This window comes from Pempheris klunzingeri, chromosome 20 (assembly GCF_042242105.1).
Source record: "Pempheris klunzingeri isolate RE-2024b chromosome 20, fPemKlu1.hap1, whole genome shotgun sequence".
Lineage (NCBI taxonomy): Eukaryota > Metazoa > Chordata > Actinopteri > Acropomatiformes > Pempheridae > Pempheris > Pempheris klunzingeri.
The window spans coordinates 13,697,336-13,710,899 of record NC_092031.1 but is presented as its reverse complement, the minus strand read 5'-3'; the positions used below and the strand labels follow the sequence as shown (position 1 = coordinate 13,710,899).

General features: G+C 46.6%; 1 protein-coding gene across 7 annotated transcripts in view; it reads right to left on the bottom strand.

Moving 5' to 3' along the window:
- The window catches only part of raraa (retinoic acid receptor, alpha a), a 136,775-nt gene that overhangs the window by 32,591 nt on the left and 90,620 nt on the right, over nt 1-13,564 (bottom strand). The window contains exon 1 of one of the 7 annotated variants that reach the window (XM_070851334.1): nt 6,141-7,059. The exons of the other annotated variants lie outside the window; for them this stretch is intronic. Coding sequence (XP_070707435.1) covers nt 6,141-6,318 — 178 coding nt within the window. The 5' untranslated portion in view covers nt 6,319-7,059. Of the gene's footprint in view, nt 1-6,140; nt 7,060-13,564 lie in introns of those variants that run through there. 7 annotated transcript variants of the gene reach the window in all.

Sequence of the window (13,564 nt, the reverse complement as noted above, 5' to 3'; positions counted from 1 at the left end):
TCACTAAGTGGGACCAGACTGAGCCAGGCTGAGCCGGGATGGGCCACCATGGCATGAGAGAGAACCAAAGAGAAGATACATTATATGGATATCTTGAGTTACTTCCATAAATCAAGACATACAAAAAGGGCTTGTCTCTCTCCTAACTCACCCTGTGTGCACCCTGGGGCCTGTTAAAGACACCAACACCAGGTTATGAAAGCCCTGCAAACTAGGACTCCACATATTAACAGTAATGAGATCAGCTGAAACACTCAGACATCTCTGGCCTGATGCTGGTCTGCTAACCTATTGAAGGCACAGTTGTAGCTGAGGGGACTTTGTTTTTGTGTGCACAAATAAACACGAGTAAGTTTGAGTGATTCAGAGCTCCCTCTTCTTTCTTGCATGAAACACAAACGTGAGCTGGGGCAGGGTGCTCTTGTTTGCTCCTTAGTTGACAAAGCTGACTGAGACGGCAGCAACACGGTGCTATTTTTTGCCCAGACAGCAGGAGAACTGCCAGGCTCTTGTATTTTTAGCACACTAACCTCTACCCTATTTTCTCGACTGTCCCACTCTCTAAATAGGAAGGCATTCCATTGGGGTGTGTGTACATATATATATGTGTGTGTGTGTGTGTGTGAGAGAACTATCTGAGGTGAACAAAGTTGTCATCCATGTGATGTTAACACAGATCTCTAAAGGGAGACTGGGGATGAGTGTGTTGGTGGAGGCAGCAGCCCTGTGCTTTGGCCCGGCGTTAGTGGCCTGGGAGAGAGTGTGGAGCGGTAGAGGCAGGCAGTGGTCTTCCGCAACTGATGAAACAAGGCAACATTCCATGTAATCACTCTATATATAGCGGATGCTGGCAAAAGGGGGGTTGGAGGGCAGGAAATCTTGTAAAATATGAGGAAAAATTAGGGCAGGCGAGCATTAAAGATTAATCGTGACACTGACTGTCCGACTCAGGCTTGCCATGCGGAGAATGCAGCCATGGAGATGGGAAACAGAGAGGGAGAGAGAGATAAAGTGGGAGAGAGAAAGGAGACACTTTGGGAATGAAAATGCCTCGCAGATGAATTCTGGGGTGATGAATGTCCCTGGTTCAATACCCAGATGAATTTATGTGTGTTCCATTATGAGAGGGTGGGGATGAAACATGGAGATAGGGCAGAGAGATGGGAAGGAGAGAGAGGGAGAGAGAGAGAGAGTAAGCCCTCTCTCAATGTGCTGGTGAGCTAGCCATGCAGAGCCCATTGCGAACAAGCCATCTGTAGAGATAAGTAAAGAAGTGATTACAACAGGCCCAGCTCAATTTCTGACAGTTGACGCTTGACTGCCCTCGTAGCGCCGAATTGATTTAAATGAAGAAGCTATGAATATTTTAGAGGGTAGAACCCCCCTTTAACCTGAACCATTTCGATCTCCCTCCCAACCCTGTATTTGTGTGTGTGTGTGTGTGTGTGAGAGAGAGTGTATAGAACAGAACAGACACAGGGGAGACTCTAATTAATGATAGTGAGATTACGGACCCATGTCACAATGTCTGCAATCAGCTGCCTTCTTTAAGCCCTGATGAATCAATGACACTGCCTGGATCTTTTGTCTGCCCTGCATTGCTCATCAAAGGGGGCTTTGCAGTGTACACCAACCCTTGTTTGGGGATTTAGCGTCAAACCAAACTGGTGTACAGTACACTCTGACTGATGCCTCCGGCTAATTCTCTCTACAAACACGCTGGGGCCCAGCGGTGGGTCTGAGCGAGTGTCCGTGTCACCACAAAAAAAAAAAAGTGCCCTGGCACAAAATATGTTGAATTTCTGACACGCTCAATATGGAATGATGCAGCAACGTGCCACCCCTGGGAGAAAATAAAAGGAGGTGTGAGTCCAAAAGCCAGTTGTTCTGCCAATGTTCAAGGTGATGCACCACACCTATTCAGTACGTCTTAAACAAAGAAAATAAACAACTGAAACTCAAACAAACACACGTGTGCCTGCTGCTCCTGGGAATCTTGTGGCATCCCATTCTGTGTGCATCTTTATTTACTACACAATAAATCGCATCAAAAAGGGCAGCAACAGTTTTGAAGGTTGGTGGCAAGGTGGCGTTTTGAGAGCGAGTGATGGCAGGTTGTGAAATGCTGCCCTGCGGCCTTTCCCAGAAGAGCAGCAACAGCAGCGCTGAACTCCCTTCACCCCTTTGCCATTACAAACATACCTTGATGACAAAATGTGTTATTGATGTTCACCTGAAGGTGAAAGCAGGCGTGTTTCTGTGGACATACTGATCTCTCTCTCTCACTCAAACACGCACACACACACACACATCATGGCATTCCCAGCTATCATGCTACTAAATCACTGTCGCCATTGGCTGAAAAGGGTTTCGCACACGTGGTGCAATAAGGAGTCTGCCTGACGCTTCCCTTCCCTGGAAGAACAGGGGACCTTGCCTCAATGCTGTCCATCCATCCTGCCAGTTCCATCAAGTTGGGATCAACAAAGCCCCAGGAGAAAAGGCCCATTGTCTCATCAGCCTGTCATCGAGGTGCATGGACGTTACAGAGGGGCATGCAGGAAATATTATTCGGCTCAAGGACTTGACATTGACATTAAGGGCAAGCACTGCATTTCAGGAATATTAAGGCCTGGGATTTGCATTACTGCTTTAAGTAAGCAAAGTCACAAGCTGTAATCAGCTTTGCCAAGAAATCCTGAGTGGACTGATCAAGAGAATAAATTTGGCACTTTATGTTCTGCTTTGATAGATGACCTTTTCTCCAGCTGTTTACGACAGCAACCTCCGCTCAATGTCAAAAACTGACAGTACTCCGGCCAATTCTGTTTGGGGACAGGATGAGCTTCTCTCTGTTTAGGCTCAGTTGTTTGCATTTTTCCCAATCCTCGGCACGCACTTGCCAAATGAGATCTGCATATATAAATAAAGAGGGGAGGAAGTGATATTCACAGTTCTTCACAAGGCCAACACCAATCTGCTGGTCTGTGCAAAGTCGCAACACAACACCCACAGTTTTCCATGTCACTGCCTAACAGCAGAGAGACAATTAGGAACGCTCTTGCTGCGCTGTCTGATGCTGCAGCCTCTCAGAAAGCCATAAGAGAAACCACATAGGTTTGCGCTTCAACCACAAAGCTCAAACTTTTCTTGCTTTCTTCTTTTCAAAAAAAATCCTCTCCAAACAGCCTCCCCCTTCATCATTGCCCAAAATTGCTCCTGCTCTTACAGTCCGTTGCACTGAAAAACAATAAAATACCATCTGTTTTTTCTTGGGCCTCGTCTCCTGCTAGGCAAAGTGACTTCCGCACTTAAATACCACATGAGTCAGATTAAGCTGCCAGTCACTTGCCCCTCAGACACATAACGTTCGTGTCCAATAGCCCACTTGGCAGGCCCTGCCTTCGAAAGACAAACTAGCTGAAGCTCGTCCTTCTCTCTGCCTCGTCTACTCTCTATGGAAATCCCTGGTGATTGCTTTCTTTCGTACTGTGGACAGCCTGAGAAAAAAAAAAAACACAAAAAGCATGAAGCCTATGGGCTGGTGAGCATTTGAGCTCACCCCATGCAATCCCTCTTTCAAAACCCCCATTTTTTTTAGTGTGTGACAGTCATGTGAACAAGGCCATGCACATTCTTTCATGCATGAGCCCATAATAGCTGTAAGGATTCTGACGGGCACTCAGTGAAAAATCAAGTTCATTTAATCTGCGAGGCAAGAGCCTTTTCACCATAAAGATTCAGCATTGTTGCTCTGTATATAACGAGATTATAAGACGCTTGCTGACACTGCCCGTGACTGGACAAACCTGAGCTGACAGCGGCTGGATGAAAACCGTCAAGTAACTTAAGTGGCAGCATCTTTAAAGAACAATAACATCAGAGATGAAGCGTCCATATGATCTGGGTTTGTGCCCAGCCACTTAATGGGTCCAGGAGGCCATTTACTTCAGCCAAGATGTCATTGAGTGCACTCTCAGTGCCAGAGAGCTCGTCTGTAAAGCCTGTAATGAATAGTTAGAGCCAATGTGGAGAGGTTCAAAAAACAGAGGACCAAAAAGGAAAAGCACTGAGGGGGTAAAAAAAAAAAAGTTTAACTCCACCAGCAATCTGTTTCTAAACCCACGTGCAAAGGATAACATACCAAGAGACTACCGTCTGTGAAATTCATATTTTAAAAAAGTCCAGAAAAAGATGAAGCCAGCAGATGTTTTGGGGATTGTCTCGTGCTTTTGAGCCTGACTGGTTTGGATTTCTGCTTGAGAAATGGAGGTGAAAAAAGAAATCTTGCGCTGTTTTGTCTGTTTTGTTTTCTACCCCTGTGATCCAATAAGCCTCAGAGCCACGTGATGACACTAACGGATGTTGCGCCTTTCTACTCTAAACCCCCCCTGCCCCCCTACCACCACTGCTCCCTGGTTGTGCACTAAGTGTTTTATTACAACCAAGCAGTAAGGCAAAGAGCAGCTATGCTACCCCCCATCCACCCACCCACAAACACACACACACACACACACACACACACACACACACACACACACACACTCCGCCTGCAACTCCTCTGTTGAGCAACACAATGTGGAGTCGAGGGATCAGAGGTCTTTTCCTGGGCCAAACCCCCACTGTCTCCCTCAGACGAGCTCACATGGTTTGAATCAATGCTGCCACTAGAGCTGTTTAGTGGGCCAGTTCAATAAATACTATCAAGCTCGCTGGATATCTGCGTTGAAAAATGTATGAGACTTGTCCTTATAGTTAAGATGAATTTCTAATCTCATCTGACTCGAAAAAACAAGCACAGAAAAAGAGGTTTAGGGAAAAAAGAACACAGAGCAAGCACGACTGTTATGAGTGCTTTTGTTGTTGCTGCCAAACATTAGAGATTCCTGTTTAAATTTCCCTTTGTCGTGTGTTTCTATAGTCTTGAGACGAGGAGGAAATTGGCCCTTAAGAGCCTGTGGAGATTCCTGCCTTTTACACTCCTTCAGCTGTGAAAGACAACAGAGCTATCTCTTCTATAAAGGCCTGGTTGAGCTTTGTGCAAGGCAGCTCTTTTGAGGTAAAGAATGGGAAGGGCCTCTGTGATACTTTGTTGTTGCAATAAAACTCTCTCATTGCTGCAGATACCGTATCAATAAATTGAAATCTCCCATGACTGGCAGTGCTTATTCAACCCGAGAAAACACCAACATCAAGCGCACACATGCACAAACTAATCCACAATCACTTATTCAAAATGAGTCTAACTGAGATTTCAAAGGCACAGTCAGACACTGACAAGTTATTTTTAGACATGGCAGAAAGCCTGTTGTCTCAGGAGCATTCAAACATGAATTTGTGGTCGAGTTTATTAGAATTTAAATACTAATTTGAATGTGTATGCTCTAATAGAAAATGGATAAAAGGATAAATACCTGATTTAAACATTAAACTGTCAAATCTGACTCTTGGAGCACACTGTGTTGTAACCGCCCCTGCAGCCTACCTACTAAAAATATAAATAACTGGTTTAAAATACATTTAATTAGCGAAAGGCCTGACTGGGACATTAAATAGACAGGATTGCCCAGTTAAGGCCGTGCTGCTCAGGAACTGTGGCCTGCGGTGCAGCTATCCAGATTACCAGAGGGACCCAGGGATAACACTGGCAGGAAAGTTTGATCTGATTAACGCTGGCATGGCTTGCAAAACCTTGTTTGTATCAAGTGCATATTTCAGGAACGCAAAAGCTTTGGATAACGTGGTCTGGATCAAAGCGCCGCAGTCTCGACCGAGGTTTCTCAGGAAAAAATACCCAGCCCGGGCGCATACGGAGGCAGGCCGAAAGTGGGTCAAGTATATATAATGCAGTTATGAAGCTCGGTGGTGGCGATAACATGCAGCTCTGTTTGGCACATATTATGGGGTGTAAATAATTGAGATGGAACAGGCTGGTAACACGGGAACAGAGGCCTTATAATAACGAAATATAGTCGCAACTGTCGTGCGGTAAAAAATAATGAAAACACGCGCACACGTTTATAGGCTACAGGCTATAAATATACACGGGCGCGCGCGCGCACACTCACACACACGGACACAGAAGCTTTAACTTCCCCAATTAGTGAAATGAAGTTGAGGATGCAGGAAAAGGCACCTACAGTGATTGGAGCCGTTCCAGTGCTGGTTTCGGATGGACGTGCTGTAGGGATGGGGCGCTCCGGGCACCAGTCCTTTCTCTGGGATCAAGCATCCTCTGCTCTGGTTGTAGTAATCCATCATTAAAAACGGGTTCGGGCTGGGATTCAGTCCCACAACGTCCACACTCTCATACATCATACGAAGCAGGGCGACAGCAGGGGATTATTATCAAAAAACGAACTATTGTGGCGCACGCAGGATCACACGAGCCTTGTGGTTTTCAGCTCGCCACCAGCAGAGGTAGAAACTGAAAGGGGGCCAAACGGGGGGCATTAAAATCGAAGGAAAAGTGATAAATCCGAACGCAGCGGGAACATTTGAGCATTTGGCATCTTCTTAAAGCGCTGTACTGATCGGACACCAAATCGAGGAGTGAATCGGTGTCTGGAATAGCCTAGTCGGCTGCGCCCAATCTGAAAACATAATTTAAAAGAGCAGTCTGCATGGTGTCCAACGCAGGAACACGGCCGGGAATGTGCGCAAAATATAAACCGAAAAGCCACCCGAATAACTTCAGCAGAATATATCGGTCCTTTCGGCCTTGCTCAAACAGAGAGCAACATTTGAGGCTGTATCCACACCATAGGGAGAAAATAACCCGAAGAAAAATCCAAGAAAAGAGAGCGCAAATCTCCAAGTCCGTGCCGACAACACAGGGAAATGATCAATGGGATGGAAACGCAAATGTCTGAGAGGACATTCCGCCTAGTTGCAGTTCGTCCTTTGGGTTACGGTTGGTTGTCCCGTGTGCGCCCGCCGTGGGTGGACTCCTGTCAGCCCCGTGGATGAACCGGTCTCCCTCCGTGCGCTACAACAACCGGCGGCTTCCCTCGGTCAGACCCTGCCCTGCGCCGTCCAGGTCCGCGTCAAACGCGCAGCGCCGCCTTGTTTGTGTTTGGAGAGAGAAGCCTAAATCATTCCCACACCAAACCGTGCGGCTATCATGTTCTGCAAAAATGTGACAAGGCACAGCAGCTGAGGGCTTTGGCTCCACCTCCACTAGGCTCTTTTTCTTTTTTTCTCCTCCGACCCTCAGTCTCTTTTCATGCGTCGCTCCTCCTACGATTAACCCCTTCAGGGACGTCACCACGGGTCTCCCTCTGTCTAAATCCGGGCCCTGCATGGGACTGTGAGGGGGGGAGCCCGCCGCCCTCCCTCAAATTTAGGTACGGTGGCTTTAAATAGGAATGTATCCGAGGACCTGATTAAGTTATATAAGCTCAGTAATGAGTCTTTCATATCTTTACGCGGAGCTCATGGACACAATGAGAGCAGCACCCGACTGCATCTCTCGCTCTTTTCCCGTCTATGTTCTCACTCTTTATTCGAGCTCCTCCTTCCAACTAATTTGACCCTTTCCCCCATGCTCTCATCAGTCCCTACCCTCCGATTTTTTTTTCTCCCCCAACCCTGTCTCCCTAATTTGCCTAATGCTATGCGGCTGAACTTTTCCTGAACCCAGGGAAGTAGGCAGCCTCACCTCCTGGTGACCCACTGGCTGACTCGGATTCGCCTTTCTGGCTCGCTCTCATCCCACATTATTCAAGGTTTCCCACCTTGTACACCCAGTGTAACACCATTACACTTTTCCTCGAGTGCTGCCCACAGAGGCGCCTCAGCTCACTCAGCACACATTAAGTAACAGTGGCAAAGTCACCCAGTCACGGTAACTGACACTTAACTTTTCTCACAGTGCATGCACAGCTGAATTAAAGCTGCACCACCTCCCTAATAAAATGTTACTCCACCTTTACTCTGCAACATTCCATGCAACATTGTTGCAACTTGTTATGAGAACAAGCAGCTGTGTCATCAGCAGGGTTTGAGTCCGTGCCAAAGCTATTATAGTGCAATTATAAAGGCTTGAATATTTCTTTTTCATAGTCAGGTGATGCACGCACCGATGCTGACAGGATACAATATTGATAAAGGTCACAGTCCAACAAACATTTCACCAGTCTCATGTGGTAGTGTTGACAGAGAAACTGAGATTTTAAAAAAACACTGACCTGTGATTGTCATGTGATCTGGAGTACCACAGCTGGCTCAAGTTGCCTCCACATGCCCAGCAGTAGAGATTAAGGCCAAGCACACGCATTAGAGGTAAGCTTTTTGTGAAGACATCTCATTATATAAATATTTTTCGCCTTGATGCTGGCAAGTTGGAAAACTGGGCTAATTTGACCTCTTAAAACAAGAGGCCACATGGGAAAATATCAAAAATGTCTGACCGAGTTATGGAATTCTCTTCCTCCCTTCAGCCGATTCTCGCCCACCGTTGGCACCTCCAAGACTCATCTTAAAGCACAACTCTACTGTCTAGCCTTTAACTGTCCCTGACCTACTCCTGTGTCACTGTGGGCTCTGTGTGTGTGCTCTAAAGCGTGTTAGATCAACTGTGTTGTGTCTAAAGAGCTGCACAAATAGAGTTGATTTGATTTGATCATTGATTGGGACGCCCCGAATAAGGTCAAAAGCGTGGAAGGGCAGTTTCTGAGCTGCAGATTCTGACAACTTGTCTATGATGGCAAAGTAACATAAAATCTAAAATAATAATCCTGCCCCATCATCTAATTCAGCATTCTTCTATCGTTTTGGTGTCTCAGTGTGAATGCAAAACTTTTCAAAATTGAACTCCAAAACCCCTGAGTGGACAGAGAAGGTTTGATGCATAAACAGTCCTGTCACATATATCTGCACTGATGTGGACTTGGCCAAAAGCCTGTGTGACTTGTATTGTAATCTACACTACTGCCTGAACAATACCTCTCCTCCCCCTCTCTCCTTACACCTGAGCCACAGGCCACAGCTGGGTCTGACCAACATGGTTTTTGAGAGGGATTATCTGCATGGAGCCTGGCAGGGGGGCTTGGCCTGCTCCGCCTCCACTGACTGTGACACTTATTTAATGCAGGCCCCAGTGTGTTTACCCTGCTAGATAAGAGCCCAGTGTGCAGGCCTGGGCCGCGGTGACCCCTCGCCTGCGCTGATAGTGCAACCACACATTCCTTGACAGGATTAGCCCTATGAGTAATGGCTGTCAGAAAATGCTAATTTTCCAAGCTCTGTTTTCCTCACCGGGGGGAGAGCATTCATCCTCGGGTAATACCCTGTGATAGCATAGAACAAGCTAAGAGATAATGGATTGTTGATCGTTGCTTATTATGGAGGGGGAGGGAAGAATGCAAGATTAGACCTCAACAAGTCCTTTCCCTGCAGTTTTCTTTCATTTATTTTTAAACCAAAAAGTCACTTTGTCATGCTTAGAAAGGGCTGAATATATGAAATAAGTGTCGTGTTTTTATATTCACAGGATGGAACGGGGAACAGTCTGTTCCATGGGGTATACAGTTAGGGAATCAGATGTTTACATTACATCAATGGAAAAATAAGCGCTGGTTTAGTGTCAGGTGGTGTCCAGTCTGAGAGTGACATATCAAAAACAAGCCCACACATACATACACATTATAGAAGCGCTCATACACACATTTGACAGTTGGTGTCCCAAATGTAGAGGAAGTGAGAGTGGTCAGTGGTTTCTATTGCATCTCCATGACTGTGTAAAGTCCAGGTGGCTGTTCTTGTTCCAGTGTCAGGAAGCACCACACTCCTGAGAACATGGAAAAGTACTTTGGCGGGAAGCAAAGCCAGACAGAATGAGATTGTGTCTCAATCCCCCAACTTGTCACTGAGAGGCGAGTTGAGGTTGTGTGGCTGGGGCTTCAAAGTGTTGTTGCATAAAGTCCAGGCGAACCGATGGAGGGGCCTGATTAAAGCACCATTCAAACACAGAGGCTTTGCAGAAACAGATGGTTATATAAGTGTAAATAATAGAGGGATACCACGAGCGGTAAACACAGCGTCCTTGATTCAGTGTAAAGCTGGAACTGAGAGTTCAGCAGAGAGATGGGGGGAGAGAGGGGAAAAGGATTTTAGTAGGGTATTCAAAGAGTTTTATGGGCAAGGGCGGAGAGGAGATTGCCGACTGGACCTTGAGGGTGTCAAACTATTTTTACTGCCCCCACTCTCCTTTTTTCTTAGCCCAATCAGGGCTGTTAGGAAGCAGTAAAAAGCGTTCCCCTTGCCATTCCTCCCCCAAAGAGATGTCCAGGTCTCTGTCACGCTGTGGGGAGAAACACGCTGTCTGCGTGTCAGCAGCATTATCCCGCGACTGTGATGATCAGCACTGTACTCCCCTCTACCTGCACTCCAACCCCTGGCACGGTCCCAGCAGCCAGCTTCCTCATACGACTTTCAAACCGGCATCACATCTCCCCTGGGTGCATGTCAGCGAGCGTTTGTGCGTGCGTGCCGAGATGCATGTTTGCTTTTAAGTCTACCTGAAACTCCACCAACCTGTCTGTTACCACTCCGTTCCCCTTACTGCCATTACGGTTTCTGTATGTGTGTGTTTGTTTGCACAGCTGGTTTTGTGCAGCCCGTACAGGCAGCACCAGCCAAACCCAACAGCTGTGCTCCCCGACAACGAGCCAATGTGTAATGAGGGCCCGACCCTTCGATGTGAGAACAAGCTGCAGTTATCGATGAACACTGCACCGCTTCCACCCCCTTTCTGTCAGTCTACTGGATACACACACACACACACACACACAAATCCTGACCCAAAGTTAAACTGTTCTATAGATCTCTACTTTGGTGCTTTGCTATCCTTAGTGTGTGCGTCTGTGTGTGTGTGTGTGTGTGTGTGTGTGTGTGTGTGTGTGTGTGTATGTGTGTGTGGTTTCAAAAAAGACCTTCTTAGTGGCTGCAGGGATTTTGTGAAAGCTACCCCCCCTGTCATTATCCCTTTAATGTCCCTGACAGCAGATTCCAGCATTTATGGTACAGGCCTATATCTGCCCATAAAGCCTTTTATTGTTTAGCCCAGCTCTATGGTGGCCGTAACCTGGTTTTCCCATTTTTTATGGGGACCTTCACTATATCACAGGGGGGAGGACAAAGCTGCCCACCATCGGTGTTTACCAAAGTATGGCCTGGCCATAAATCCATCATGGCCGGCGGCATTCTGGAAATACCTCAGCAGAGGGAGAGGAAGAGGGAGAGGAGGGGGGGGGGGGGGGGTGGCAGACATAGCTTTTTGTATAGCTTGTAGTTGTCCACACTCTGCGGCCTTGAGTTAGAGAGTCCATCTCCGCAATGATCATTAGGTCTATGTTCCTTTGCACTGTGTCCATCACTCAGCAAATCAAGAGAAAATTGCTATGGATGTTACCCTGGAGGAGGGATATCTTAATATCAGCCATCCTGGACTTAGAATGGCCCCCATTAGCTGTCAGAAACAGGGAGGTGTTTAGTACATACAGATGAGCTCACCGCTAAAAGAAAGAGGGACAGAGGAGCATCCAAGAGAGAGGCAGATGAAAGGAAGGGAGTGAGATAAAGGTGGATAATACATAAGATATGCAATTTGGATAAACAAATCTGATCAGAACAAGACAGCAGTTTGTTTAATGAATATCAGTTCAGCAAAGTATTTTCTTATAATTAAAAGATCATTAACAATATTACATTAGAAGAAGGTGTGTTTGCTGAGAGTTAAATGCAGTGCCCTAGTGACATCTGGAGTAAAAAACAAAACTGACTACATTTACAGAAATAAGTAAGAGAAGTAAGTTTTATTCAATCCAAGAATTGGATGATAAAAGGTAAGATTTGTACCAAAAGCAGTTGGTTCTTTTTCTTGTCATGTCTAGTACACAATATATTTGAAATTTTGTACAAAAATTTTACAAAAAAGCATTGTGTGAAATTATGGAGATGTATGTGTGATGTAATTGAGGTATTCCTTTAGGCTGTATATATGCTATGTCACAGAATAAAAAGATAAACTACCTTCCTAACTGACTAAAGAGAGTAAGAAGCAGGCACAGAGTATGGTATGAGGGGGTTAAAACGAAGAGATTATCTGCTCCTGGAAAACACATAGCGAGAAAGGAAAAAGTAAGAAGACGCTGGCAGAGGCTGGCAGGACGAGGAGCTCTGTGTACAAACTAACGCCAAAATTGGCATCATGGATCCAATTACAATTCAAGCTATATTCTGTTTATCTATGCATTATGCTTTTCATTTCTCCATTTCCTGCATTCAGGGCCTTGTCCGCAGCCTTGCCCTTGTGGCTTTCATTAAGAGTTTACACAAAGATGAATGTGAAGTGAGAAAATGTGGGATCGGAGCAAGTAAAAAAAAAAAAGCCGTCTTCAGGCTTTGATTTTGATCTGTGTTGCCTGATTGAAGCTGCTAACAGAGATCTTACGCACTGCTGTCTGGGTGTCGAGGCTCCGCGTTTAAAAAGCAGCTCTGTATCACTCACACGAGCAACCCCCTCCCTTGGCAGTATCTTTCTCTCTCCCACCCTCCCTCTTGCTGCTTTCTCCTTTCTCTCTCTCCAGTTTGTGAAGTGCTGCAGAGGGCCGATTTCCCGTTTTCCATTCAGAAGTGTGATGCTCGGGGTGGCCTGGAGGGGATGTGAGAGGAGGTGGGTGGGGGGTGTGGGGTTAGTGGTTCGCTTTAAGTGGATTGCCCTCAGTCTTGTTGTGCCCAGCCTAAAGCATTATAACGCCTCGGCGAGTGACCTCCACTTGAGTGGTGCCCCTAACACCAGCGCCGGGCAGGGCACACTGATTGTTGTGCTTAGTACAAAGACCGAATGTGTGCCACAAATCGCACAGAGGTTGGATAACTGCAGGCTGACTGTGCAGTCAACACTCATCGAAATGCTTGTGTATGCATGTGTTTGCGGGCGCGTGTGCGATAAAGCTCTAATCCTGCCCTTTGCTGACTGACTGCTCTCTCCTGGGCACATGTGTTTGTGTCATCCTGTACGGTTCTTGCATGTCTGTGTTCCTGAAAGTTCCCGCCAAGCAATGTGACATGTACAAAGGTGCCGAGCTGGTTCAGATGTTAATGAAACATGTGAAATCCCCTGCTTAGCCAGCAAGTTGGGAGCTGGGGACAACAAAGGCCCACGGGAGAGCAACAGACTGCCGCGGCTCAGAGCATGACAAATGCCCCTGCCATCGTCACCACTGTGGCCCCCGTTACCCTGTCTTTTATAGGAAGGTGGGGGGAGGCCAGCGGTGGGGGATTCGCCTCATTCTAACCTGGGAAGGGGAGCAGGAGGAGGGTTAATGGAATGGATGACTCCGCCACATTAAAAGAGAAGACAGCAGAGCGATGAGGGTGAGGGAGGAGGAGTCATCAGCATTTCAAAAGAATGGGGCACAGGGAATGTAGATGGAACAGCTACTCCGCTTTCTCTGCTATCTCTCACTCTGTTATTGTCCACAACACTCCCCGCCGCAGCTCTAGTGTGTGTGTGTATTTATGTATATGAAAGACAGGAGTTAATAGGATGAGAGCAGCC